This window comes from Podarcis erhardii (genome assembly GCF_964252035.2).
Source record: "Podarcis erhardii genome assembly, chromosome: 13".
Taxonomy (NCBI): Eukaryota; Metazoa; Chordata; class Lepidosauria; order Squamata; family Lacertidae; genus Podarcis; species Podarcis erhardii.
The window spans coordinates 51,457,316-51,485,078 of record NC_138502.1 but is presented as its reverse complement, the minus strand read 5'-3'; the positions used below and the strand labels follow the sequence as shown (position 1 = coordinate 51,485,078).

Below are 27,763 nucleotides of genomic sequence, written 5' to 3'. Positions count from 1 at the left end.
CCGGGGGCGGCTCCGCTCCCCAAAGCCGAGGGTCCGATTGGCCTCTTCCCGGCGCGGGACCAGCATGACCCGGCGCATGCGCCCTGCCGCGGCGCTGGTTTCCCCTCAGGCAGGGCGGCAAGCGTCCGTTTAAAGCGGGGCGCACGGAAAGCGATGGCGGCGGACGGGGTTCCGCTGACGGAGGAAAGCATCCGCGAGAGAGTCTGCCTGACGCACCAGAATCTCGGTGACCGACGAGCGGGGCGGGGGCGGGAGAGGACTGACAGACGGAGCTTTCAAACCAGGCGCCCTGACTGGCTGTTGGATCCGTTAATCAGGCGGCAAAAAGGGCGGGTTGGTGTGCTGCCCGCGGAGGGGGCTGGACAAGGGGTGCGCGCTGTCCTATCGGAGAGGCGGAGGCTGTTGATTGGCGGGTCGGTCCTCTGTCCAGTAGGGGGCGGTGTATGTGTCAGCGCTTATGTGTCCACGGGGAAACCGTCCTAGGCTTCGCGCAGGCGCAGACAACGTGCTGCTGCTGCTGCTGCTCCTCCCAGCTCCTCTTGTCTCTCGCAATCATTATAATATCAATATAATATCCCAGCCTCTCCTCTCTCCCCCCCCCCCCCTGCCCGGCAGGGTATTCCGCTTTTCCAACAGCAAATGTTTATGTCAGAGCAGGACACAATAACCACAGTAGCATGAAAAAACAGAAAGCCTTGCAATCATTATAATATCAAATAAAGTGGTGTCTAAATAAAGCAAACACCAAGTTAGGGGAGTTGTAGTTCCTTAACCCCTGGAGGGGCTCTCATTGTCTTATTAGGAGATCCCTTGCACGGTGCAGAAGCAACCTTTGTGCCTCCTGTCTGGGGCATCTACGAGCTCAAGTGGTGACACTCATTACTGGGGTTCAAAAGGGCACCCCCAAGAGTGAGTTAACATTTGCATCAGCCCACACTTTGGGGTTTTTTTTTTAATGAATATTTATTGGTATTTTCAGCATACATATAAAAATCGAAAACAAAATAAACAAAATAAAAACAACACAAAAATACAAAAAATTCAAAACTTAACAATTAAAAACACATAAAGTTTCAATTACTTATTTTCTTTTACCTTATTTCTCAGACCTCCTCACACCTCCCCTTCTTGTATTCCAATTTAAATTGTCAGTTCAGCAAGTCCTTAACTTATTTCTCCACTTTAACTTAATAATTTGTTCTAACCTGCTGTTATTTTACTTTTCTTCTTTCTTCCATTTCCTCAATTTATTTTTGCAAACCTTATTTCTATTTGATTTAAAAACCAATTTTAACTTATCCAAATTTACACATCAATACTTATACCTCATTAATTATTCTTAAACCTTTTTCCTAAAGTCGACCAAAATTTCCCTTCCACGGTTTTCCCAATTTCCATACAACTAACAAAGATATAAAAACAAAGCAAATTATATTTGTATACCCTTTGGATTCCCAAACTCCACCCACCCTTTTCCCAGTTCCAGTCCCCAACCAATATCCATCAGTCTTTATATGTTATTTAGCCTGGAGATCTCACGTCCGAGGCACTTAAATCTCTCTCAGTTCCTCTCTGCCGGTCTTTTTGATAGTCTTTGATATTAAACCCCAAATCTCGGAGAAGCTCCGGCCCAACAGGATCCATATTGCTTCCAGCCAGACCTCCATATTTAAAAACAAAGCCTGTGGGGTACTCCAACTCTTGTTTGATACTCCTTTCAAATCCAAATGTCCCCAAAGCTCCAACTTTCACCTTCAGCAAATTTGTAATCCTCAGGTCTTCAGATCTCCACAAAAGGAGATCTCTCCATTTTTCAGTCTCCAATTCAGGCCAGGCTTTCCACATCAAATTTTTATTTTCCTTTTTTGTCATCATGTCAGGCCTCAAATTGCAGCTCTCCTTTGGCATCTGCAGAATTCCAGCTCCTCCTTCATTTTCTTCTAAAGCAATATATTGCTCCATTTTGTCAAAACTTTCAGTTTCATCTGTTTGTTCAGTTGGATGGGCTTCCTGTTTCAAGTCCTTATCAGATTCAACACTGTTATTTACTGTCAAGCGTAGTACTGAAACCTCTGTAGCCAAAACATTGAATTGACCTTGTAACTTTCCCAAGAGAACAAATGCTCTATCCAATTCTGCTTGAACTTTCCATCCTCCAGCCATTCCTGTAATGTCACTAAAACCCCTCTAGGGGGATTTTAGTTCCTTAATATTCCTTTAAGCTCAAAACCGAAAGTCCAGTTATTTTGTATCAGCCCTTCCTTATTTTCAACAAGTTGTAACAAATAAACCAGCAGAAGCAACAGAAACAAAGTTATCTTTTTCCGGCTGACAGCTAACTGTCTGACAGCTAACTTGACAGCTGTCAAACTCTTCAATATTACACCAGCAGGCTTTCTCGCGGGATGCTCCCGGGTCTGGGGTGTGTGTGTGAAATTTCAGCTCCCAAAATTTATCTTTTATCCTCCAGTAAATCTTCTTATAATGTCAGAACCGTGAAGTTAAAATCTTATACTAAAAAACAAAAAAAAAAAATCTCTCGACCTTAGCTAACAGGTCCTTTGCTTTAGATTGTTTACAAAGAGGGGGGGTGGACTTCCTTTTTAACCCTTCCCCGCTCGTTCCTGATCCAAAAAAGAATTTTTTTAAAGTTCCATTCTCCGTATTACTCACGGGTTGATGTTTTAAAGTCCGATTGATCCAAGGAAAAAGTCAATGCTCTCCGTCAATGGCTTGCGGCTTCACTCCATAGAAGAGGGAGTACTCTCAGCACCGCGCTGCACCCCGTCCCCGTTCCGAAGCCTTTAAAAAGGCTCCACGGATTGGGGGGGCGCATATGGTGCCCGCCGAGTCTCTGTGTTCACAGGCTTTCGCGCCTGTGATTTTAAGGGTCCCCGCTTCGCCGCAGCGGCAAGACCCAAACTCTACAGAGCCGATTCCCTCCGGAGCTCGGAGGGAATCCGCCATTAAACGATGGCGCCAACCCGGAAGTCCGCATCAGCCCACACTTTTGGAATGCACATTCAGAATTTCTTCAAAAGAGAAAGGAACAATATTTTGCAGCAGCGTTTCCCATCATACACTTCCTTTTCTGAATTAAAACAGAAATAATACTGAAAATAAATGTAGAATGTGCTACTCCAGGTGTTATTAGATAGCTCATCCTTACACCTGAAATAATTTAGGACAGAGATGACTAAACTGGTTTTCTGTTGCCTGATTCCATATCCCATCATCCCTCATGATTGGCCATGCTGGCTGGGGATGATGGGAGTTGGAGGCTAGTAACATTGGGGAACCACCTGGAGAGTGGGGGGGGGATAAGAATTAAACTCTCTTCCACCCAGCCTCAGAGGAGTGTATTTTGTACCCCAACTGGTAAAAGGCAAAGCCAAAGCACTCACTTGTGTGAAGAAACAACATGAATTTATTCTGAAGCTGGATAGGTATTTGATTTGGAAGTACTTCAATGCCCTAGTTATGCAAAGAATGACAATAACTGCCTGTCCCCAGTGAGACCATTTGGAAGGAGATGAGACCAGAGCAGAGATGCAGTAGACTCAAAGGAACCATTAATTATGGGATCAATATATTTATTGGATTGGTTACATGCATTTTTTTTAATAGGTAATTTTTATTAAAATTTCCACAGCTTTTTATCATAACAAACAAAACATAACAATAAAAGACATACAACACGTATAATTTCAAACTCTTAATTTCATATTCCTTACTTTCCCGACTTCCTCATACCTTCCCTTTCTGCATTCTCGTGTCGAATTAATTAATTAACAAATCCCTCCCTTACTTTCAACTTAATTATAATAACACTCATTTTCTTTAACTTAACCATTATCGCTGTTAACCCCTTTTTTCTCATTCAACATCAATCTAGCATTCACTAATTTTTGAGTATTTCTTTAGATAGTCTTTAAATTTTGTCAAATCTTCTTCCGCCGTTGCTCTTCCCTGGTCACGGATTCTGCTCGTCATCTCTGCCAAACCCATATAGTCAATCACTTTCGTCTGCCACTCTTCCACGGTGGGTAGGTCTTGTGTTTTCCAGTACTTTGCGATGAGTATTCTTGCTGCTGTTGTAGCATACATAAAAAAGGTTCTATCCTTCTTTGACACCAATTGGCCGACTATGCCCAGGAGAAAGGCTTCTGGTTTCTTAGGGAAAGTGTACTTAAGTACCTTTTTCAGTTCATTATAGATCAATTCCCAGAAAGCCTTAATCCTTGGGCACGTCCACCAAAGGTGAAAGAATGTTCCTTCTGTTTCTTTACACTTCCAACATTTGTTCTCGGGCAAATGATAGATTTTTGCAAGTTTGACTGGGGTCATGTACCACCTATAAATCATTTTCATAATATTTTCTCTCAAGGCATTACATGCCGTGAATTTCATCCTGGTAGTTCCCAGTCAACAAACATAATGTCATGACCAATATCCTGCGCCCATTTAATCATTGCAGATTTAACCATTTCATCTTGTGTATTCCATTTCAACAGCAAGTTATACATTCTTTACAAATTCTTAGTACTGGGCTCTAACAATTCAGTTTCTAATTTTGATTTTTCCACCTGGAAGCTGACTTTCCTGTCTAGTTTAAAGACTTCCATTATCTGATAGTAATGAAGCCAGTCTCTCACTTTCCCTTTTAACTTCTCAAAACTTTGCAATTTCAATCTATCTCCCTCTTGCTCCAAAATTTCCCAATATCTCGGCCAATTGACCTCCATGTTTAATTTTTTAACAGCTTTTGCCTCCATTGGCGACAACCACCTTGGGGTTTTACTTTCCAACAAATCTTTGTATCTAATCCAGACATTATATAATGCTTTCCTGACAATATGATTTTTAAAACCCTTGTGAACTTTTGCCTTGTCGTACCACAGGTATGCATGCCTGGATTGGTTACATGCAGAGTCTGCTATTGATAGCATCTTCTGTTGTATCTGTGTTCCAACTCTTGAACTGGGCAAAAGATTTTGTGCAACTTCAAAAGTTTCATATGCCTTTTTAAAAGTAAAAATCAGTCCAATCCAATATTGCACTTTGCCAGTTTTCTATCTCTTGTTCTCTGGAGCCATCAGAAAATCAACTTTCTGTTTTTAGCCTTTTAGGACTTGAGAGCCACCTTCAGTTGCAGTCTGAAATGTAGGCTACACTTAATATTTTGTCAGTGCAGTGCAAGTCTGGTTTCCGCCACCCTGTTTCCTTCCTATTCTCTTTTTCTTCCTTAATGGACACTTCTTCTAAACACTTTGATCCACGCTATTATCATGAAATACATTGTTCCTTATCTTAAGTGCCACCGCAATGAAATATTAAACTCTCAATAATTTTCTCATTCTAGCTGATGTCCGGTCATTGTCTCTTCCTGGAACTTACCATGAAAAGATTAGTCATTTAGGAAACTCATTGGAAAATTTTATTCATCTAAAATCACTTGACCTTTCACGCAATGCATTGACTACCTTGGAGGTAAGGCATAATTGGGGCTTTGTATGTTTTACATTGTGGTTTACAACTATAAACAGTCTGTAAAAAGATAAAAGCTCACCCACGATATCTAAGGAAGGTACCATATTTCAGTGGTCCAGCATAGGTTATAAAACATGCCACTGCCATTCAGATTAGACAATACAGTGGTACCTCGGGTTAAGTACTTAATTCGTTCTGGAGGTCTGTTCTTAACCTGAAGCACCACTTTAGCTAATGGGGCCTCCCACTGCTGCTGCGCCGCCGGAGCATGATTTCTGTTCTCATCCTGAAGCAAAGTTCTTAACCCGAGGTACTATTTCTGGGTTAGTGGAGTCTGTAACATGAAGCGTATGTAACCTGAGGTACCACTGTACTGAGCTAGATGCACCCAAGGTGAAGGAAGGCTCTCTGGCACCTGGTGTGGGGTGTCGAGGGGCAAGTAGTGGGGCATTATAACTTAACAATTCTCTAAGGCAGTGTTTTTCAACCTTTTTTGGGCAAAGGCACACTTGTTTCATGAAAAAAATCACGAGGCACACCACCATTAGAAAATGTTAAAAAAATTAACTCTGTGCCTATATTGACTATATGTAAAGTAATTCTCTTGAATAGGAATCAAATAAACACAAAGAAAGTATTTTATAATTACTTTGTTATGAGATAGTAAGTAAACAGAAATATGAAAAATTATAAAATACTTTATTTTTAAATCTTTCGAGTTTTTCAATTTTTCCCACGGCACACCAGGCAACATCTCGCGGCACACTAGTGTGACGCGGAACAGTGGTTGAAAAACACTGCTCTAAGGTACCCTATTCAGATTAAGCAACTGCTTCTTTTGGATATAGATTATATATCTGTGGATGTGGTTGCATAGAGTACTTAGCCCATTATTTATTGTTTGATCCATTATATGACTCTTTCAGAGTGAAATTTCCATTCCACTATATGTGGTCAATGGGACGCGGGTGGTGCTGTGGTCTAAACCACAGAGCCTAGGGCTTGCTGATCAGAAGGTTGGCAGTTCGAATCCCTGTGAGGGGGTGAGCTCCCGTTGTTTGGTCCCAGCTCCTGCCAACCTAGCAGTTCGAAAGCACATCAAGGTTCAAGTAGATAAATAGGTACCGCTCCGGCGGGAAGGTCAACGGCATTTCTGTGCGCTGCTCTGGTTCGCCAGAAGCAGCTTAGTCATGCTGGCCACATTACCCGGAAGCTGTATGCCGGCTCCCTCGGCCGATAAAGCAAGATGAGCGCCGCAACCCCAGAATTGTCCGCGACTGGACCTAACAGTCAGGGGTCCCTTTAACTTTTTATGTGGTCAATATAGGATAGTGTGTGATACTTGCTTTTAGATCAATATGAGTGTATCAAGTAGCATTATTTGCTGCTGCAGTTAGGAAAGTTTGAGCTTTAAAGAAAGTGTCAGTGGATTGCAAAAGTGTTCACTAATCTTAGTAAGCAGAAATAATTCACCGAATGGTTTATTTTAGTTATGCTTTATTTTGTTAAATGAAAATTGGGCAGCTCTGTGGCTCATGTTTTTAGATCTTAGCTTCAGTTATTTAACTTGCTTAGTACTGTTTGCAATGGTCTGTGGCTACAAGCAATAAATACTGATTTACACACAGTTTACTGGAGTTGTAAGATGGGAATAAACATACAGTTGCTATTTAACCATTTGTTAACAGGGCCTTCAACATCTTACATGCCTAGAAAAGCTCAATCTTTATTTCAATTACATTTCCTCGTTGTCGGAAGTATTTCGACTCCACAGCTTGACTGCACTCAAGGAAGTGGATTTCCGGCTGAATCCTGTTGTTAAAAATGAATCTGATTATCGTCTTTTTCTCATCCACATGCTCCCGAATCTCAGGCAGTTGGGTGAGTAAGATGACACAACAGAGCCATGTTAGTACCTATTGCAAAAAAAAAAAAAAAAAAAAGTGATGAGAATATTTTTTTTCCTTCAGTGGCTGCACAGTTATTCCCAGTATTTTTTATCATCTCATGTTACTTTTTTAAGGCAAGCAACTAAATGTAGAATGTGAATGCAGTAAATAGATCTTTGAAAGCACGTGTATCATATACACATACCCTCATCTGGAAACAAGGATGTCTGCTGCTACTCATTGAGGGTACATTTTGTGGCCAAGCTGTTTCTTCTTGTTTTTGTTTTGCTGTGTGGCCAAAGTCTCTGTTTAAACGAAGTGCCATAATTCCCTTTTGCTGCTTACCTTCTTTCTCGTTTCCTATGTATGCATTTTCTGAAAAACTGACAGATAGTTTGACAAGTTGACAAGACTTGACAGTTGACAAGAGTGTGGTGCTGATGATGCCAAGGTTGCAGGTTTGATCTGCATATTCCTGCATTGCAGGAAGTTGGATGACATGATCCGCAGGGTCCCTTCCAACTCTATCCAACTCTATGATTCTATACCTTATACCAAATCCATTTGTAGTATTATTGCCTTTTCATAGGGAAGCTTTGCAAATTGTATCCAAATTCTTTGCATTTGCTCAAAGGGCCCAATCCTGTTTCCTGTTCTCTGTTGTCCTGTCTTCTCCCATCTCACAAATACTTCAGTGCCTTTAAGATGCTTTTCACCTGAAGGTGGATTTGGGAACTGTCAGTCATGAAGTAGAAGGGAGAGGTGGCTGGGAGGCAGAAATCCAGCCTCCAAGTGGTAACAGACAGCCTTGATGGCTGTTGAATCTTGGCAAAGAGCCTGCCTTCTTTTCCCTTGCAAGGTAAAAATTTCTGAGCAGTGTAAAGAAATCAGGACTTTGAGGTTGACTTTCTTAGTTACAGTGTGCATGTGTATACGCAATGGCAAAAACATGTAATAAATTAAAGGGGGGGAGGGAGTAGGTCCAGTAGGATAATTTATCATGGTTCTCCTATCAAAGTTCCTGTGAGTTCTACCATTCATTTGGAATCGGAAAAGCTAGCACTGTTAGATTATCATAGATTCGATGGGAAGGGAAAGGTGACTTCAGTTTACAGAGTCTTGATTCTGAATGATTAAAGAGCCAAACCAAGACCATAAAGCAATCATTTGAACAATGTCACAGTCATAGTAGTTTGTGTATGAAAGGGAGCTTTATTCTGTTTGACGGTTACATTTCAATATTTTTTGTAAATGTGATATCATTAGACGTCCTCATAACGCACACCTTGCTCTACATGGCAGCTATATACATAAATACTTGGATAAGAAAATAGTTTTCTTCTTTGTTTCCTGCTTAATTTCTGTTGACAGGATACTTACCTACATTTACACAAACCCATGCAGTTCTTGGCAATCCTACTCAGGGAGACCCTTCTACCTGGTGCAACAAATGTCTTCAATTGTTTCTGAAAGTTACAGATCATGGGTACCTGTAGATACTGTTGCACTAAACCGGAGCAGCGGCGCTGAACGCTCTGCTCTGAGTTACTGTGCATAGCTGCGGTCTTGCGTGAGCTCACAGCGCCTGGGGCGCACATGCGTTGATAGGGCAACATGCGCACATGCGCATGCGACAGGGCATGGAGGGTGAAGGAGCACGTTGCAGCACCCCAGCCCTCACCTCTGAACCCGTTGCAGTGATCCTGCCCCACACTGTAGTCCACAGGCTTGCACTGTGCCGCCTGGCTGCCCCTGGTTGGGGGAGCCCAGCTGACATGGCACTTGGCAGGCCAAACCAGGCACCCCCACGCTGGCACCCCCAGTGCAGCCCAGCCCAGTTCTCCTTTCCATGAGCATTGGTTCCTCCAACACCAGGAGACGAGTGCCAGCCCATACTTGGGGTACCTGCATAAAGGCACCTGCTTCACACCCCCTCAAAAACCTGCACCTGGGGCCACATCCCTCTGGCACCCCCCATGCAATGCCCCTGGTGCATAGGGCTGCTTTATGGTGTGAAAATTAAAAAGAAACCATTCACCTCCCATTTCTTTCTCTTACTTGCAGTACCTCCCCTTCTTGGTTTGCAGTCTTATGAAAGATACCTGGACCCTTTATTTTCATTATTAACCAGAAGGGGCTATGGCTCAGAGGGCTAAATGGACAACCATCTCTTGGTGGCGTTTGTCTCTGTGCCACTAGGATATTGTTCTGACAATTTTTGCCTGAGTTTTACAGACTGAGGGAGCAAATCAGTACCCTCTTTTTCATTGTGCCGTTCTCCCCAAGTTTTGGGGAAAAGTTTTTTTGAATTATTTGGATTATTTTATACTCTGCTTTCCCACATGACTTATAGTGACTCACAGCTTGAAAAATATTTCAAAAGTTAAATGAATAGAACTATAAAATACGTGTACATGTATTTTGTCCTGGAAGGCAACACTTTATGCTTGGTAATTGTTTTTTAAAAAATTCAATAAAGTTTGTAAAAAAAAGAAACTTAAATATTAAAGCCCAGATAATGTTCAAAATAGGTCAGTGCACATATTTTGAATGTTGTATGTAGGGTCACCATGAACTTAATCCAGTCGATTGCACCAGATTTAGGCATGAGGGGAGGGAAGAGAATCATCAGAGGTTATCTAGTTAGCCTCTTGCCAGTGCAGGAAATCTACTACATTCCTGATAAGTGGCTATCAAGCCTCTGTTTGGAAACCTCTTAACGAAGCAGAGACTGCCACCTTCCAAGGCAGTCTGTTCATATTATTGGGAAGTTCTTCCTAATGTCTAGACTAAGCCTTCATCTTTGAATTTGAACCCATTGGTTTAGTTTCTACCCTCTGGAGCTGGGTTGCCAACATGGTCCCTGTGGGTGCAGAGGTGCCCTTGAAGTCTTCTCTCTGTACCTGCAAAATCTCAGAAACCACCCTCCCTTTGCGCTCATTGTTCTCTTCAAGATGGTGGTGTAGTTGGGGGGGGGGCACAAGGGCAGTTGCAACAAGGCGCACAATTGTGTGGGGGTTTTTCAGAAAAAACTTTCATCTTATAAATTTGGGAATATTCTAGTTTTGAATTTGCAAATGTTCTCCTTGCATGCAGACCATCATAAATCATAAATACATTTCCTTCCCTTTTGGGTGGGGTTTTTTTTTTTTTTTTTTTTAGATGATCGTCCTGTGAGAGACAGTGAGCGAAAAGCATCCCTTTTACATTTCTCTACAGATCATGCTTATAGATTCAGGAAGCCTCCACTGGTAACAAGATGGACTGAAACAGAAAGGTAGGATCAGAACAAGGGTTCAAGCAACTGTAATCATGTGACTATGGAAATATCTGGAAATTGGGACAGGATCCAAAGGGCTGCCTCAGGAATTTGGGAATGCCCCTTTCTGTTACTGTGCTGCCCCAACCCCACTGCCAATTAGAGGACCCGGAAAACGGGATGATAACTGATACACAGTGTTCAATAAAGATTCATGTGCAGCTTGTACTCTGCAGCAAACATGCCCGTTGTTTATCTGTGCCGAAGACAGAGTTAGGCACAGTATCGGCATATCTGGTCTTCCTTGGCACCGATCCACTCCAGGCCATGCAGTTCCTGTTTCCAAGAAGACCCATTTCATCCTTCAGGCAAAGCCATGAATGTAGGGATGTGCTATGCAGACGTGGCGAATATCCAAGTACTTTGACTTCATTTACAGCTTGAGCTGTAACTATGTTTGCTTTCTGTGGCACAGGAAGTCTCTGAAAGGCTTAAAACCTCTGTTAGATCTTCTGAGTCTTAATCCTTAATCAGGCTAACTGACCTACTTTCCCTTGTCAAAAGTGTGTTAATTAGAATTAGATTATGAGCTCTCCATGGCCGTCTTTGGATGTCACCACTTTAAAAAGCAACCCTGAAGTAATGTAATGCCTTGAAAGAAAACATTATGAAAATGATATATAGGTGGTACATGACCCCAGTCAAGCTAGCAAAAATATATCACCTGTCAGATAATAAGTGTTGGAAATGTAAGGAAACTGAAGGAACGTTCTTTCACCTCTGGTGGACTTGCCCCAGGGTTAAGGCCTTCTGGGAAATGATATATAACGAGCTGAAAAAGGTATTTAAGTATACCTTCCCTAAGAAACCAGAGGCCTTCCTTTTGGGTATTGTTGGCCAGAAGGTGTTAAAGAATGATCAAACATTTTTTATGTATGCGACAACAGCAGCAAGGATACTTGTCGCTAAATATTGGAAAACTCAAGATTTACTCACACTGGAAGAATGGCAGATGCAACTGATGGACTACATGGAGCTAGCAGAAATGACTGGCAGAATCCGAGACCTGGGAGAGGAAGCAGTGGAAGAGGACTGGAAGAAATTCAAGGACTACCTACAAAAACAATGTAAATTATATGAGTGCTAAGAAGGATGAGGGATTTGAAAATAACAGGGCACCAAAAAATTTGGTGAAAAGACTGTGAAAATGAGTGAATTTTAGGAGAAAAATAATTTTTGAATAAATATTATGGTAAGATCAGATATTTAAGACCTAGATAAAAATATTCAAAGTTAGGGACAAAACATTGGAAAAGTGTATAATAAGAATGGAAATAAGGTGACAAATTGCTGGTCAAAGTTTTATAAATTTGGAAAGTAGGAGCGAGAGACGTGAGGAAGTCCAAAAAATGAAGAAAAGTTGGTTATTGTACAATGCTAAATTTTATGTTTGTTTTTCTTTTTCTGTTTGTTCTTTGATATGCTGTTTTTCTTCTCTATTGCTATATAAAAAAAACTCTTAATAAAATTTCTTTTTTTAAAAAATAATAAAAAAATAAAAAGCAACCCTGGTACAGCAGCCCTGTGGAGGCCAACATTCAGTCTCTCTCCTGGAGGTGTGCAAGTCCTCTTGGCTACGCAGGTGATTTGAGTGATCTTCTGCAGCAGAGAGAGTTGCCTGTCTGTGGAGGCTCCCCACAAGCTCCTCAGTCATGCAGGAAGTCTCTATGGGCACACAAGGCTCCCCACTTGAGAGCTTCACTCAGGTTACCTGAGTGTTGGATGCATGGCCCGGGGGGGGGGCAGGGCTAAGCTAACATCCCTGCAACCCTTTGAGGGCAGCAGTGCCTGAAGAGCGCTCATGTTTTGTTTCTTAAGATACATTTTCCTCTCAAATGAAAACTTAAATAAGGTATAAAAAGCATGCCATTTTCTCGCTGCAGTTCTGCCCATCCAAGAGTTGAATACATTAACTTCATGTCAAAAAAGTGCTTGGTGATGGATAAGGATGATGAGGCTGTCCTGAACCTCATTACAAAGTGTGAATGGGACTTAAGTAAGCCTCCAGGAATAACTGGATCGACCGAAAGTCACCCCAAAGTTGAATTCCACGATTTAAACAGTATGTGGTTTGTTTGTTACTTTTCTCATATTGTCTTCAATAACAGGCTAGTTCATGTCAGGGTTGAACCCCAGGCTTCTGGTTTGTATACTAGTTTTGAATGCTCACCGATCTATTTCATAGTTGGGAATTTATTACTTGTTTGGTAGAAATCCCTCTCTTCAGTATCCATTCTGATGTTATGTGATGATGTCACAATGCAGGCTTGGAGCCTTAGACCATCCTGCAATACCGTTGAGATAAATGGAAGTTTTTTTGCAGTCTGCCATCTCAAAACACACAACCACTGCCTTTGTATTTCTACCCCACTGAGCCAAGGTTGGGATTTGGAGTGTAGGAAGAGCCCGACTGGATCAGACCCAAGTCCTTTTAGTTCAGCACCCTGTTTTCAGCAATAATAATAATAATAATAATAATAATAATAATAATTTTTATTTATACCCTGCCCTCCCCAGCCAAGGCCGGGCTCAGGGCGGCTAACAAGCAATAATAAAACCAAATTGAATGAATACAACTTAAAAACAAAATTAAAATACAACATTAAAATATTGAAACCTCATCGCAGGAGGAGAAAAGAAAAGAAAAAAGAAAGAGGGGGAGGGAATCAAATTGGCTCCAAGCCAAAGGCCAGGCGGAACAACTCTGTCTTACAGGCCCTGCGGAAAGAAATCAGGTCCTGCAGGGCCCTGATCTCATGGGGCAGAGTGTTCCACCAGGCCGGAGCCAGAGTTGAAAAGGCCCTGGCTCTGGTTGAAGCTAATCTAACTTCCTTAGGGCCTGGGACCACTAGGGTGTTGCTATTTATGGACCTTGAGGCTCTCCGTGGGGCATACTGGGAGAGGTGGTCCCGTAGGTACGAGGGTCCTAGGCTGTGAAGGGCTTCAAAGGTCAAAACCAGTACCTTAAATCTGACCCTGTACTCCACTGAGAGCCAGTGCAGCTTGAAAAGCACTGGGTGAATATGCTCCCATGGCAGAGACCCCGTGAGGAGCCTCGCTGCAGCATTCTGTACCCGCTGGAGTTTCTGGGACAGCTTCAAGGGCAGCCCCGCGTAGAGCGAATTACAGTAGTCAAGCCTGAAGGTGACTGTCGGATGGATCACTGTGGCCAGGGCGGGGCGGGAGAGGTAAGGGACCAACTGTTTGATGCGGCGAAGGTGGAAAAATGTCGCCTTGGCTGTTGCTGTAACCTGCGCCTCCATGGAAAGGGAGGCGTCAAGGATTACACCCAAACTCTTAACGGAAGACAATGGCACTAATTGGGCCCCCGCAAGAGAAGGGAGTTGGTCCCTCAGCAGCCAACCAGATACTTTTAAATACATTTTAAAAACCAGTTTTTAAAGGTCTGCCTAAAAACAGATGTAGGGTGGAATATTCTACTTTTCATGAGTGTTCCAAATATATGGGGCCACTACTAAAAAGGGGCCACTACTATATGGGGCCACTACTAAAACTTTTCTAGTTCCAACCAAGCTGATGGAGCCTTAAGGCAGCTAGTTCAGGAGGCAAGAACCAAAAACAAAGGACAGAAAAAAGCTTTTTTAAAAAAGTAAACAACCGTAGGAAGGCAAAAAGAGCGAAAACTCACAGCAGAAAATAGAAAGGACAGCAAATCACACAAAGCAGAAAACTCACAAAGGCGGAGCTATAATAAAAGTTACGACCTTGGAATGGAAACTATATAGGGCTGCGGTATATAGTATGGTTTCTGTACATTAATTTACTATTTAAATCTATTTCTTGAGGTATTCACAAAATAGAAGATAATACTAAGAGGCATCGGAAGGCAGGAGCGTCTCCACCACGGCTTGTCTTATTGCAGAATTGGAAGCAAGAAAACCTGCCCAAGGTAAATAAAAACATTTTAAATCCTGTGTCATACATTCTTCCCATGTCAAGAATGCCTCCAACTCAGTGTGTGGTTCTCGACGCAAACCGTACAGGATCTGGTTGTCTTTAACATAACCAGTGTGAAAGCCAGCATGGTTTAGATGGAGCTCTTAAAAACCCAGCTGTTTAGCTTGGTTACAAAAGCTTTTAAATGTTGTATCTGCTTCTCTGTTTTGCCCTCCCCATCCCAAATTATTTTCCCTGTTGACGCATGCACAAGGGACTGCAGGGTTCACAAGGGATTCTTAGAGGGGTAGGAACCTCAGCAGGAGACCTGGTGGTTTACTGCTGTTTGCCTGGCTACAAACCACCCAGGAAGAGCTTGAAAGAGGAGGTGTGAGACAGTGGGAGTCTCCATTGGGGCCAGGTACAAAACAGAGCATTATAGCATTAAAGAGCAGCAAGTTGAGTAAGGCCAGGCTTCAAAACATAAGTTGGTGTGAACTGGGGACAAGCGCTGGAGAAAGGAGGGAGTGAGTACCTCTCCCACTCTCATGGGAACAGCTCCCGCCTTTCAAAAAGCCCTAAAGCCAACAGGACAGCAACATGGGCTCCAAATTACTGCAGCAGATGCCAAGCCATACAGCAAAGGAAGATCCAAACAGGACTGCCATTCGGCTGGTGGGTTCAGACTTAAGCCCTGCTTTTGTCAGGTGTCGGTTGTGCTACAGAGGTGGAATCTACACACATATAAAAACCGTTTCGAAAATGCCTTTCAAAGCGTTTTTAAAAATACATAGAATTTTCCATAAGGCTCACCATCGCCATCTAGTGTCTCATTGTATATTGCACTTAAAATGTTTTATTTGCAGCTGTATAGCTGAGTCCAGAGATCCTGATTGCAGAAGAGTCCTTTTTTTCTTTTTCCTTCTAGGCTGCTCAGTTACAAAATAGAAATATGCTGAAAGCCTCAGAAATGAATAAAGGTACGTTATAACAAATGTTATTGTGCTAATTAAATGGCAGAGTTTGGTCATTAATACCATAGGCATCTGTTCCAGCTGTCACTTTGCATGCTGATAGATAGGTTTTACTGACAAGCAACAGAAGTGAAGTGGCTAAAACAAATATTGCTATAATCCTCCCATTTGTGTTTTTATATGGAACACTCCTCCAGCATACAGGCAAACACGTATCACTTAATTGCACTGCAACTTGGCTTTAGATTTGTACCTTTTTTTACAAAATAAAAAAATTCCTTCCAGTAGCACCTTAAAGACCAACTGAGTTAGTTCTAGGTATGAGCTTTCGTGTGCATGCACACTTCTTCAGGTATCTGAAGAAGTGTGCATGCACACGAAAGCTCATACCTAGAACTAACTCAGTTGGTCTTTAAGGTGCTACTGGAAGGAATTTTTTTATTTTGTTTTGACCATGGCAGACCAACACGGCTACCTATCTGTAACCTTTTTTTACAGTTAATGGTCAGAATCCAACATGGAGAGTGACATCGCAGTGCTGTGCATAACTATTTAGAAGTAAATCTTGCTGACTTCAGTGGGACTGAACTCTTTGGCATTGTATTTCAGCCTTCACACTTCAGTACTTTGGGAATAAATGGCCTTAAACACGACTACTCGGTTGGGCTGTGGCCTAAACTGTGCACTGCACCTGAAAGGTTAAGCTGGACATATTGTTCGGCAGGGAAATAAAACTTTAAATGTTCAAGGAAGTTTCTGTCAGCAAGCTCTGTCACCTGCCGATTAAAGTGGTTTAGTCCTGGACCAGCCTTGCTCTGTGATTCTGCTGACCGAAATAAACTGGTCCTTAGTCTCCTTTCATGTCAGTATGTTGCAATAATTTGGGTTTCCCCCTCCAGAATATAGAAGCTTGCCTACTTCGCCAACTCTACAAGTTTCTCACGGTGCCCTTGGTCAAGGATACAAGAAAAAGAAAATCGGCGTTAGAGTTTCATTCTTAGGAGCTAAATCACAAGAGCTGCCCAAGACAGACCCTAATTTGAAGTTCCACAATGAGGCTGAAGCATATGAAAAGATCACAAGCCATGCTATTTTTACACCTCATCCAGGTAAAATTGTTTTTTAAGTGTTTCTGTAGCCTTGCTGTACATCTAAATATACAGCTGCCACCGAAAGCAGCAGCAGCAGCCATGCATCTACCTCCCCCACCCTCCCAGCCCTGTCTTAACCTGTGTTTTGGTGTCTTAGTCAGTATCCATGACTCTCCACTCCCTACCCACGAGGCAGGTAATGATGTGGAGCAATGATGTGTGGCCAGGGAAACTCAGGGATATGAGATATGGATCAGTTCTGCTAGATTGTATAAAGAGGAATGTGGGAGCTAGATGTCTGGCTGCTGTTTTCAGCAAAGATTGTTGGCTGTGGCAGTTGTCTTTCTGAAATAGAGGGATTGTCTTAGATCCAGGACTCTGTGTCTCAAACATATGTGCTAATTCCTAACCATCTTTATGATAAGAGTGCCGCCATGTGGATTAGCCCAGCATTTCACTAGTTACTTATGTACTTCATTTATTCAGCTTCAGTTGAACCTATTTCTCTGCAGAGAAAATGAGCTTAGCTGTATCTCACGGTTTCTCTGGGGAGAGCTAAGCCACGAGCCAAACTATGACTTAATTCAGCACAGGGCAGCAGCAAATGGCCAGGTAGGAACAGAGTAGACATGATCACCTGTCCAGGAGCCCATGCATTTGCTAATTGGTGCTGACCTGTGTTCTGGCTTAGTATTATGTGTGAACTGGGCCTATGAGAACCTACATATTGAAACATCCAGCAGGTTTCCATTGACCCACAGAGCGGCCAGCAGATGTAACTCCTGCACATGACATAATGTACACAACTATATAGTTTGCTTATACTGAGATTATCTTATTGTTATGAACGTTTATGGGAGCCAGTGCAGTGTTCTGGTTAGAGTGTCAGGCTAGCACCTGTGGGACGAGTCCATATCTTCACTCAGCTATGATGCCAGTCACTGCCTCTCAGCCTAATCAACCTCACAGGGGAGGAATATAAATGCTTTTTATTATTATTAAGAATTCTGCTATTTCATGGTTTAGTGTTTTTTTCACCTAGACTGAAACCATTATGTTCAAATACTTTTTCCATTTGTAGCCCCACCAGAAGCCCCACCAGATGAAATAGTAGTTACTTCTCAAAAAACAACAACGGGACATGACCAGAAGGTACCTGAACGGGAAAGGCTAAAGAGCAAAGACCTAAAGAATGGAGATAATGTAAAAAAAATGTGTCAGTTTGAGATCAAGCCAACTTCTCTAGTGGATCAGTTATAACAAAACGGGTACACTGAAGATTCCTAAGGATATGTGTTTGCACCTGATCACTGATACTAGCATGGACTGGCTAAGTTTCCCCCCCTTATCAGCATTCCATTTCCTGCTGTGTGTTTTTCGAATGAAAGTTAGTACTTCATTTAAAGAGGCACTAAGTTTCCCTTATATTTACTTATTCTGGTAACTGACTCCTCCATAATAGGATCCCAATTCCTTTCTGAAATCTGTGCATATTCATCTCCTTTTCATTAGTGAAGTAATTCCCCATTTTTTTCTGGTAGCTATCTGTGTATTCATAGGGAAACAATGTTTATCTCCCAGCACATAATTCCAGTGTTGTGCTGGAATTATGCTGCCCATATGCTACTGGGCCAACTACAAAGTTAATGTATTAATTTACAAAGCCTTTAACAACTTGAGTCTAGGATATCTTCAATACTGTTTGATGTGTTAGATCCCTGTTAGATCACTCCTGTCTTTGTGGGAGTGGCCCTAAGTGGTTCCTCATGACTCAGGCACACAGCTCAGTAATTTCCCCTTTTAAAAAAGTTTGGCATAGACAACGTACCTTAAGTTTTTATTCCTGGTTTGTAATTCTCCTGAAATGTTTCAGAAAAATCCCCTCCTTGTTTGTCTTCACTGCTTCAGGATTATTTGATAGGCATGAGTGCCCCAATACATTTATGTGTATTGGTGAGCCAGTCAAGAGCTAATCATCTTCAAAGGCATTTGTGTACAGGCAACCTGTCAAGGATAGCAATGCCTTCTTACATAAGTCAGTAACCCACAAAATGTTTACTAGCCAGTCATACATTATTAGTAATTTGTAATCTGTAAGAGGTTTTCATAAACCTTCTGTGACTCATTGGCTGGTTGCAGTTCTTCTTGCCATAGCTGACTTGGCGACTTAACTATTTTCTATGAACATGGATTAATAATGGGACAAGAAAATTGCTTGGAAAAGGTGCCATGGCTTTGACCAGAGGGCCAAGAGAATCTTTTCCCAATTGTCTTCTTGATCCATTTGTCATATTCCCTAAAATAGTTGCTTCCCTCTTTTTCTGATTTAGGGACCATGATCCTCCAATGCTTGAACTCTGTTAGCTGAGTTAACCTGCCTCTTGCTTTTTCTGCCTGCTGCACACCTGCCTCCTTGCATCATTGTGTGTTTGGTTCCATTTCCATTTGTTCCACCCTTCTTCCTTTTCCTTGTTCCATTTCTAACCCAGCGTTCTGATCTACTAGCAGCTTTGTATGTTCCTCCCTTTGCATATAGCTTAGGACTAACAGTTTCATTGATTAAGAGCATTATGGCCAGAGAGTAGATTTACCGTATTTTTCGCCCCATAGGGCGCACCGGCCCATAGGACGTACCTAGGTTTTTTGGGGGGGAAATAAAGAAAAAAAAATTATTCCCCCCCCCAGATGCGGGGCTGGGGCGGGAGAAGCCCGAGCTTCCCCCAACCCCAGCCCCCAGAACAGGCTGCTATCCGCAGCTCTCCCACGGCTTGCTGAGAGCTTCCTGAAGCCTGGAGAGCGAGAGGGGTCGGTGCGCACCGACCCCCCTCGCTCTCCAGGCTTCAGCGAAAGCCTGCATTCGCCCCATAGGACGCACACACATTTCCCCTTCATTTTTGGAGGGGGAAAAGTGTGTCGTATAGGGCGAAAAATACGGTATCTTTATTCTTCTGCCCATGAGCTTGAAAATATCATTTCTAAACATGGCAACCATATGCATCTGATCACTACCAGAGGAGTGAGTGGGGGCAGCAGAATGCTAAGCAACCCTTTGGATTTTAGCTGTTTGACTAATAAGCTAGTCTATATGCCATTTACCGTACTTCCGGTAAAGAGCCCTGTGCACTGATCCGACAAAGGTGAGTGCTGGGGAGTAGATATGCGAATTGGAGCACATATGCATATCAGCAATCCAGGCAGTTCTGAACCCCAGAGCATTATGGATAAGGTGAGAATACATTACTTTGTTCACTAGTGGGAAAGCACAGGCTTGCTCACTGTGCCAGGCCGCAGGCTGCATGCAGCTCCTCGTTTTAAGCTGTGTGGGGAGCTCACAACATTTTTCTGTGTGCAGTGCCTGTTAATCTATCCTGCCCAGGGTAGCAGACACCAAGTAGTAAAATAGCACTATTAAAAATAAAACAAAAGCATATTTAAAACAGTTAAAAGCACTTAAAAGCAGTAAGAATTCTTTTAAAAAACATGTAAACATTAAAGTAAATATTTTTTTATTTTTTGAAGTGCAAACCTCAAGGAGCAGTTCAGCTGGCGGATGAAGTGCTATATGAAACAGGACTTGAATGTCTTCTAGACTTGGTTGATAAACACTGGAATGGTTGCAGATCACTTCATTGCAACCAAACTTTTTTATGTAAGTACAAGTCATTTGTTGGGGATGTGATAATTTGGCTCCTTCCTCCTGCAAGGTGACTTGCAGGTAACGATAGCTCGGTTCTCCCCATTGATTTCTCCAACCCCGGCAGCAGGTTTGACAGATGTGTGCTGCTTTTCACCTGGCAGAAATAGTCCCAGTGGGGAAATGAGAGGTAGGCTTTTTTTTTTCCTCACGTGTTTTTGGCCTCTTCAGCACCATTCACTGCATTTGCTCAAGGAGCAAGACTGGCCAGTTTAAAGGCTTATTGTGCCATTTCATGAGGTTATTCTGAACTCCTGCTGGGATGGACACCTGTTGTCATGTGAGTAGCAACACAAGAGTGGTCCCTTTCCTTGGGAAGCAGGAGATTACTCCGGACAGTGATGGGAGGAGTGTCAGCCAGAGGAGAAGCAAGGTGAGCTGCGCTTACCTGGGTGAAGGCATCTTCCCAAACTGGCATTGGTTACCTCGGTTTCTTCATGCTATGAAGCCCAGTGGGGCAAGGGAGGGAGTGGGGGATCTCAACGCCTAGTCTCTCTGCCTGGAAATAATCACAGGAAGAAAATGGTCTGAAGAGGTCTCATGTGAGCAATACTGTATTTTGCAGTGTGACCCCCTGTCTCAATAGATAGGATTAGACTTGAGGGTACTTGGCTCAGCATAAGGAATTAGAAAAGGGGCTTCTGTTTGAACTGGGGCCTGAAGAACCAGTGGTTGAGTGGCTCAGTAGTGATGCTATAATAGGGCCATGGGTCACAAGAGCAAATAACAAATTTTCCTGCAGCAGAATTTCTTTGTGAACTTAAAAATACAAAGGCGTGTCCATCGGACATCGCCTTCTGCTCTCATAGTAAAGCAGCTCTGTTAGGATCAATTTTGCTGAGGTTAAGGTAAAGGTAAAGGGACCCCTGACCATTAGGTCCAGTCATGACCGACTCTGGGGTTGTGGCGCTCATCTCGCTTTATTGGACAAGGGAGCCGGCGTACAGCTTCCGGGTCATGCGGCCAGCATGACTAAGCTGCTTCTGGCGAACCAGAGCAGTGCACGGAAACACTGTTTACCTTCCCGCTGGAGTGGTACCTATTTATCTACTTGCACTTTGACGTGCTTTCAAACTGCTAGGTTGGCAGGAGCTGGGACCAAACAATGGGAGCTCACCCCGTTGCGGGGATTCGAACCACCACCCTTCTGATCGCAAGTCCTAGGCTCTGTAGTTTAACCCACAGCGCCACCTGCATGCTGCTCTACTGGAACAGTGAATTTGTAAAGACTGAGCAGGTAGTTTGAAGGAAATTACACCTCCGCTCCCCCCCCCCAAAAAAACCTGGTCACTAAATATGAACTTAGAAAAATCTCCTTTAATTCCTAGCTCAGGCAGAAACTGTTTTGTCTGCAATTCAGAAATCCACACCCACAGATCAACAGATACCTCCTGCAGAACACCAAGAGCTGAATAACCTTCGGTTAGAGAGACAGGCTTTGCAAAAGCGTATCTCTGATCAAGAAGAGCAGTACAATGCCAAGATCAATAGTTTGGCATCAGACTTGAATAGTGCTAAGAAAGACAGGGTAAGTAGAATGCAGTATTCCGCGACCCCATGATTTCCCTGTGCATATAGGTATGTACATACATATAAACAGTGTTCTAATCTAGGGTGGCAAGATGCAGCTGTCAAACTCCCAACAATCAGTTTCAGATTTTTTAAAAAATGCATTTATTCGAACTTAAAACCCATCCAAAAGACCTAGGATGCAGGATGCTATACTAGTTTTCCTGTATTGCTGATTACCAGATTTGTCTTCTATCATTTTTTGCTTAATGTTGCTTCTGCCAGTCATAGGGAAGAGTTCAGCAATTTGGTGACCAGTTCAGCAATTCACTCTGGTTTCCGATGTACTCCTAGGCTAAGGGGTAGAAATTTGCTTTATTTTTAAAAGGAAAGTTGAGTTTTTGTTTTCAATGTCACATTCTGTCCTTTTTGTGGAAGTTCAGCTTATACATCCGTCACTAAAGGCCACGAAAAGCACAAATCCTGCCTAATGAATCTCTCCCCAGGCAGCAGTGGTCTACTTTTCAGGGCAGAATTTCTCCAAACTTGTCTGCAAATCAGAGATTTCTTTCTTTTCCGTTTAAGCCACCTTAACTATAGAAGCTCTATAATTCCTTCAAGATACAAAGCAAACACTGAAATTCAGACCATTCTAATTTATTTTGTCCTCTGGTGTTGCGTTTGTAGCAGCTGTTGCTTGATCCGCAGGGTCTATTCTGATTACTTTTAGCTCAGAGGATCACTGGGATCCCACAGTAGTTGGAGCAGCTGTTGGATAGAATCTGTAGGTAGGAGTGCTCAGAGGTTGCCCCCACACTGGCAGCTGGAGCTTGACATTTGCTTCTGTCAGAGCTCTGCAGGGCATATCATTGAAAGGTTTATAGCCCCTTTATGGAATTATTGGTGCACTTGGACAGTATTTCAAGCCACTAATATTGGGTGAATTCCTTGTTCTTCATTTTACTGTAATTTACTGGTCAGCAGCTTGAGCTAAATACAGTCAAGTCTGTCTTGCCAATTAGTCACTACAAATCCCTCTTTCTTTCCTCATCTTGTTGGATTTCTGTCTCACATCCACCCGACTACTTTTTCTCTGTCCGCAGAGCTTATAGGATAGGGTTAATTCCTCTTCAGAAGACAGGGTCAAACTCCTCCCGGTTCAGTCATATGAACATGCTTAACCTGCTACCACCGACATCAGATCAGTGCTCCCTGGGAGTGTGGCCCTGTCAGAACAGGGGGACAGGAAGAGGACACCTGCATGAAGCCTTGGCCTTGGCCTTTAAATGTCCTGGCTCCTGCTGGATGGAGGACTTGAACTCAGATCTTCTTCCTCTTTCACTTCCTTGGTTGCTCAAATTGGTACAGAATGAAAAAGTCAGCAAGGGTTAATGGGAACAACAGGTGCCATGCATGGCTAAGCAGGTGAAGACGTTGGTCCAACCAGCTTGCCCCTTTCTACTCCCTTGGTAATGCTGCCGGCCATCCTTTCCCCTCCAAAGCCCCTCGTGCCGCACAGCTGAGGGAGCTACTTGACCTGTGTCTCAGCCAGGGGATTCCCTGCACCGACGCCAGCGGAGGAGCCTCTCATCCTCACCTGTGTGAGTGGTCTTAATGTAGGCCTGTCAACAGAGTCTGAAATGTAGGGTGATTCCTTGCCAACCCGTCTGGGTTGTCCTGTGTCTCTCACTTTGTGTAGTTTAATGAACCAATGGGGTTGCGCTGACCTAGAGTGTGGTGGGTGGGGGACTAGTGGGATTAGGATTAGATTTGGGTTAAAGAGTGGGGGATAGATTATAGAGAGTATCAGGGAAGGCCCATGGAGTAGCCATAATACTTAGTAGAGACCTGAACTTCAAAGCCACAGCAGTCCTAAAGGACAAAAGAGGCAGATTCATTTTTGCTAAAGGGACACTAGATGGCAAATTTAAACTGACAATTGGCTCCATGTATGCCCCAAACTCGAAACAACTAGAATTCACCCAAAAAACACTAAACAAGTTCCTCTCCTTCTCCGAAGGGGAAGCAATCCTAGGAGGGGACCTCAATCTAAATATGAAAGGCATATCCCTGAAAGACATCCACCCTACCACCCCATGGGCAACCTTCCTCTGAAGGAAACCCCCAGCAACTAAAAATGCTAAAAAACGGGTCTCTATGACATTTGGGGTGAGCAAAACCCAGGAGACACCAGCCATTCATTCCAATCGGGACGCCATGGTACAGTGTCCAGACTGGACAGCATTCTCTCACACAAGGTCTGATCCCCTCAGTGGAATCAACAAACATAGGTAACACAAAAATCACAGATCACACCCCAGTAGAAGTCACCGTTAAAATAGGAGAGGGTTCTTCATCATGGTTCTTCAGTCCCATCCTAACTACAAACAAACAAATTAGAGATAGTCTCACAAAAACTCTCCAAAACTACTTCAAGCAAAATGATGTAGACAATATAACAGAATCTGAAATGCTACTTTAATCATTTGTAATGCCTAATAAAGGTTTGGTGAAGTAATAGCTACTTTATTCATTTTCTCTGTCTCATCATTTTTTCCTTTCTACACCTCCCCTCCCTCATTGTGTTAGGATATGCTGAAGCATAATTTGGACAAATTAGTGAAAGAACATGTAGCTCTGAAAGGGCACAGTCCCAAAATGGAACAAAGGACCCAGAATGCAGAGGCCACTCAGGCAGCATCACTGCAGATAATCAGTAAGTTTCTAAAAATATATATCTGAATGAAGCAGTCCATGCGTTTGTTTGAACACATGAAGAGTCTGTATCCTCCATCCAATAAAGGGCAACTTTGTAAGTTGATAGCAGTTGGGGGAGGGGCAACCTAGAGCAGAGATCCTGCAAATGGCATATGGAACTTTGCATGTACATTTTGGTCTTTTCTAGCCTTGCACTAATCACTGCAGACTCTTTATGAATAGAGGGAGAAATGAGCCTATCCCTAGTGTACAGGCAAAGATGCTGTGGGCACAGTCTAACTGGTGGTGGCGGGAAAGGACCATGAACCTGGCAGGGCCAGCAGGCCAGCTAAGTGGGGCGGGGAGGGGGGGGTCACCAGAAGCAGGGCTGTGATGTTTTCACCTTGCATATTGGGCTGTCTTTTAAAACACACTAACAAACACAAATATTGCCATCATGTATTCAAGCACATTGTCACACGGAGACCCGGTCACATAAGAAGCCTGCTGAGCAGATTTATAATTCCCTTAAATTCCTGCTGATTGGTTTTCAGAATGATAACTGTGTACAATTCACTCAGATTAAGGTGCCCACACTTTCCACCTGAGGTCTGATATAAAAAAGCATATCAAATATATGCATTATTGGGGTTTGTAAAACGGCATTTCAGAGGAGTAAATCTCAAAAGTTCCAAAATTTCTTAACCCTCGTGTCTGAACTGATTTCGCTCTCTGTCTCAGTCCTGTTGTGCTAGATTGTGTTGAGATCCCAATGCTTTGCTCATAGGAAAAGGTCACTATCTCATCAGTTGGCAGCTGCTACCCCAAAGACCTTTTTTGGTCCCCTTTTTAACCCCACTCTTTGTTTCATGGGAACTGGGGGTGGTAGACAATATAATTAAAATACAATGCTTGCAAAGATTAAAACTTTTTTTAAAATACATCACTATAACTTATACAAGTAGAGTTAAACATGCTTCAATTTTATATCAATACTCATAATTCAGTACCCATCAGTGGGCATCCCCTGCTGACCTCAGGGCACAAGTTGGCTGGCACTGGAGGAGGAATTTCTTTAAGTACTTGGGCCTCCAAGCTTTGTGCTTTGTACACCAGCACCAAAACCTTGAATTGGGGTTGGTAGCTCACAAGCAGCCAGTGTGCTGCCTTTTGGATCCATGACACACTCAACTGCTTGGCTCAGCTGACAAATACCCATTCCTTCTGATCATTTTCATATGGCTCGGGGAAATGCAACGAATGGGAGTGCAACAAGCAAGCCCTTTCTCCTCATGTTTTTCATATATACTTCCCTGTCATGCAGTGCTAACACCTTTTTTAAGTAAGATGGTTGCATATGGCTATATATTCTTTCTCTCTCCAGAACTTGAAAACCACCACAAGCTGTTGGCTGATGAAAATGCCAGTTTGAAACAGCGCCTCCAGCACTTTGACAAGATGCAGGAACTCACAAAGATGTTGCAGGAAAGCCACAGGTAGAAGCTTGGTACTGGATGTTAAGTGGAAGCTCTCAAGATTTCAAATGTTTGGCCATTTAAAAATTTGTTCTTGTGTTCAGTGGCATCCGCTGCTCCCAATGTATGGTCACTGTCTTTGCCAAGCTGCTTCCAGCACATGTTCTTTCATCTCCCTCCACACAGAAGTGCTCCTCCTTGCTTGACCCCAAGCTCTGCTCAGCCACGCTGGCCACCTGGAGCCTCCAGTGCTCAACGTCTAAATACTAAACGTTGAGAAAAGTGAGGAAATGGAGGGCTGACCCAGGAGGAGAGAAGGGATTGCACAAAGTAGACAAGCTGAGTGAAAGGTCGAGGCAGGGTCTGAATCACAAACGCCAGAACCAGCTGTTCTTATACAAGTTTAATTTCACGCCAGGCTCTCTTCCCTTCCACCCTGCTTACCCCCAAAAACTTGGTTCCCAATTTTTCCTCCCTGAGTGCCCTCCTCAAAAAAAGACTTGTCATTTTTCTCATCCTTACCTCCTGTTCTTGCATTTGCAATCCCTTGGTGTTAAGAGAGAGAGAGAGAAAGTACCAACAGGTCTCAAACAAAATGGACAAGTAAGGAGAAGGCTACCTTAAGGCATGTGAAAAAATGCACATGAGCATTCTATTTGTTATCCTGTAGAAGAGAAAGGGATTTTCCCTCCCCATTATTGAACCAGTGGAGCAAAGGGGTAGAAAGAACTGGCTCCCTTTTGACAGCCCAGCAGCCAAGACATGCTTTCAAGCAACAAAATATGTTATCTGTGATCTCTCCAGGTTTGAGTGCAGCTGTGCGCACGCAGGGCTGTTCTTCACATCTGTAGGTTCCATAGTTTATTTTGTAATGTAATAATTGATTTTCTTTTTTTTAAAAAAATGCAACACTTTCTTGCAGAACCTTGGTTTCTACAAATGAACGTCTCTTAAAAGAACTGGAAGAGGCACGTTGCCGACACAAGGTGGAAGTGGAGCAACTACACTGGAACTACAATCAGTTAAAGAAAACACTTCCTCCTAGCAACATCACCCAAAATTAACATCAGCAGATGTTAATAACAGTGAAAGGCATGTGAGTGTAAATGATTTATAAAGGATGACAAACCCTTGGGGTTATTTACTTCCATGAACCAACCAGCTTTTAACACTGTGGCTGATTTCTCTTGTACCTCATTTTTTTAGACATCCTCCCCATGGTTTTTGAATATAGGAGTGAATATATTGAATTATTGAATGATTTTAATGCATTATTTGATCAATGGCAATTTATATGGAGTTTTTAAGTAAAATAAAATTGATCTCTTCTACTGTGAATTTTTTATTCACCTCAAACTTTTTCAAATAGGGATCATGTTTATCATTGACCAAGTTATTGCTGCAGAGCTGTGTGCTGATACTTTAGGAAGAGCTGCAAAACCATGGCCTTAAGACATGCTCCAACTTTGAGTACTTCTGCTCATGGAATGAAATTTAGCAGTAATGTGATTTGTAGTGCAATCCTGTCCATGTTTTCTTGGACTGCAGCCTTAGAAGGGATGAGGGATTCTCATACTGTTGCAGGTGCTTTAAAAATAATAATCCTAGCTTATTCTTTCACTTATCCTGTCCTTGAATGTGTTATCTGTGGATCAAGAATTAACCTTTGGCATATGAGATCAGTAGCTGCCGTTTCCATATTCCATTAAAAAGATGCTGTTTCAACAA

General features: G+C 42.8%; 1 protein-coding gene across 1 annotated transcript; it reads left to right on the top strand.

The window, feature by feature from the left end:
* CEP72 (centrosomal protein 72) lies at nucleotides 1-27,763 on the top strand. Its single transcript, XM_081837248.1, has 14 exons — nucleotides 1-226; nucleotides 5,363-5,490; nucleotides 7,179-7,371; nucleotides 10,542-10,656; nucleotides 12,582-12,760; nucleotides 14,505-14,608; nucleotides 15,524-15,575; nucleotides 16,469-16,678; nucleotides 17,742-17,812; nucleotides 20,180-20,309; nucleotides 21,683-21,882; nucleotides 24,453-24,579; nucleotides 25,945-26,056; nucleotides 26,958-27,763. The coding sequence occupies exons 1-14, from the start codon at nucleotides 154-156 to the stop codon at nucleotides 27,097-27,099; spliced, it is 1,836 nt and encodes a 611-aa protein (XP_081693374.1). The 5' UTR covers nucleotides 1-153; the 3' UTR covers nucleotides 27,100-27,763.

Bases quoted from the DNA above. Each gene is read 5' to 3' on its own strand.
- CEP72 (XM_081837248.1), top strand. From the start codon at position 154: ATGGCGGCGGACGGGGTTCCGCTGACGGAGGAAAGCATCCGCGAGAGA. The intron at 20,310-21,682 runs GTAAGTACAAGT...TTTAATTCCTAG, and splicing joins TTGCAACCAAACTTTTTTAT to CTCAGGCAGAAACTGTTTTG. The intron at 24,580-25,944 runs GTAAGTTTCTAA...TTCTCTCTCCAG, and splicing joins AGCATCACTGCAGATAATCA to AACTTGAAAACCACCACAAG.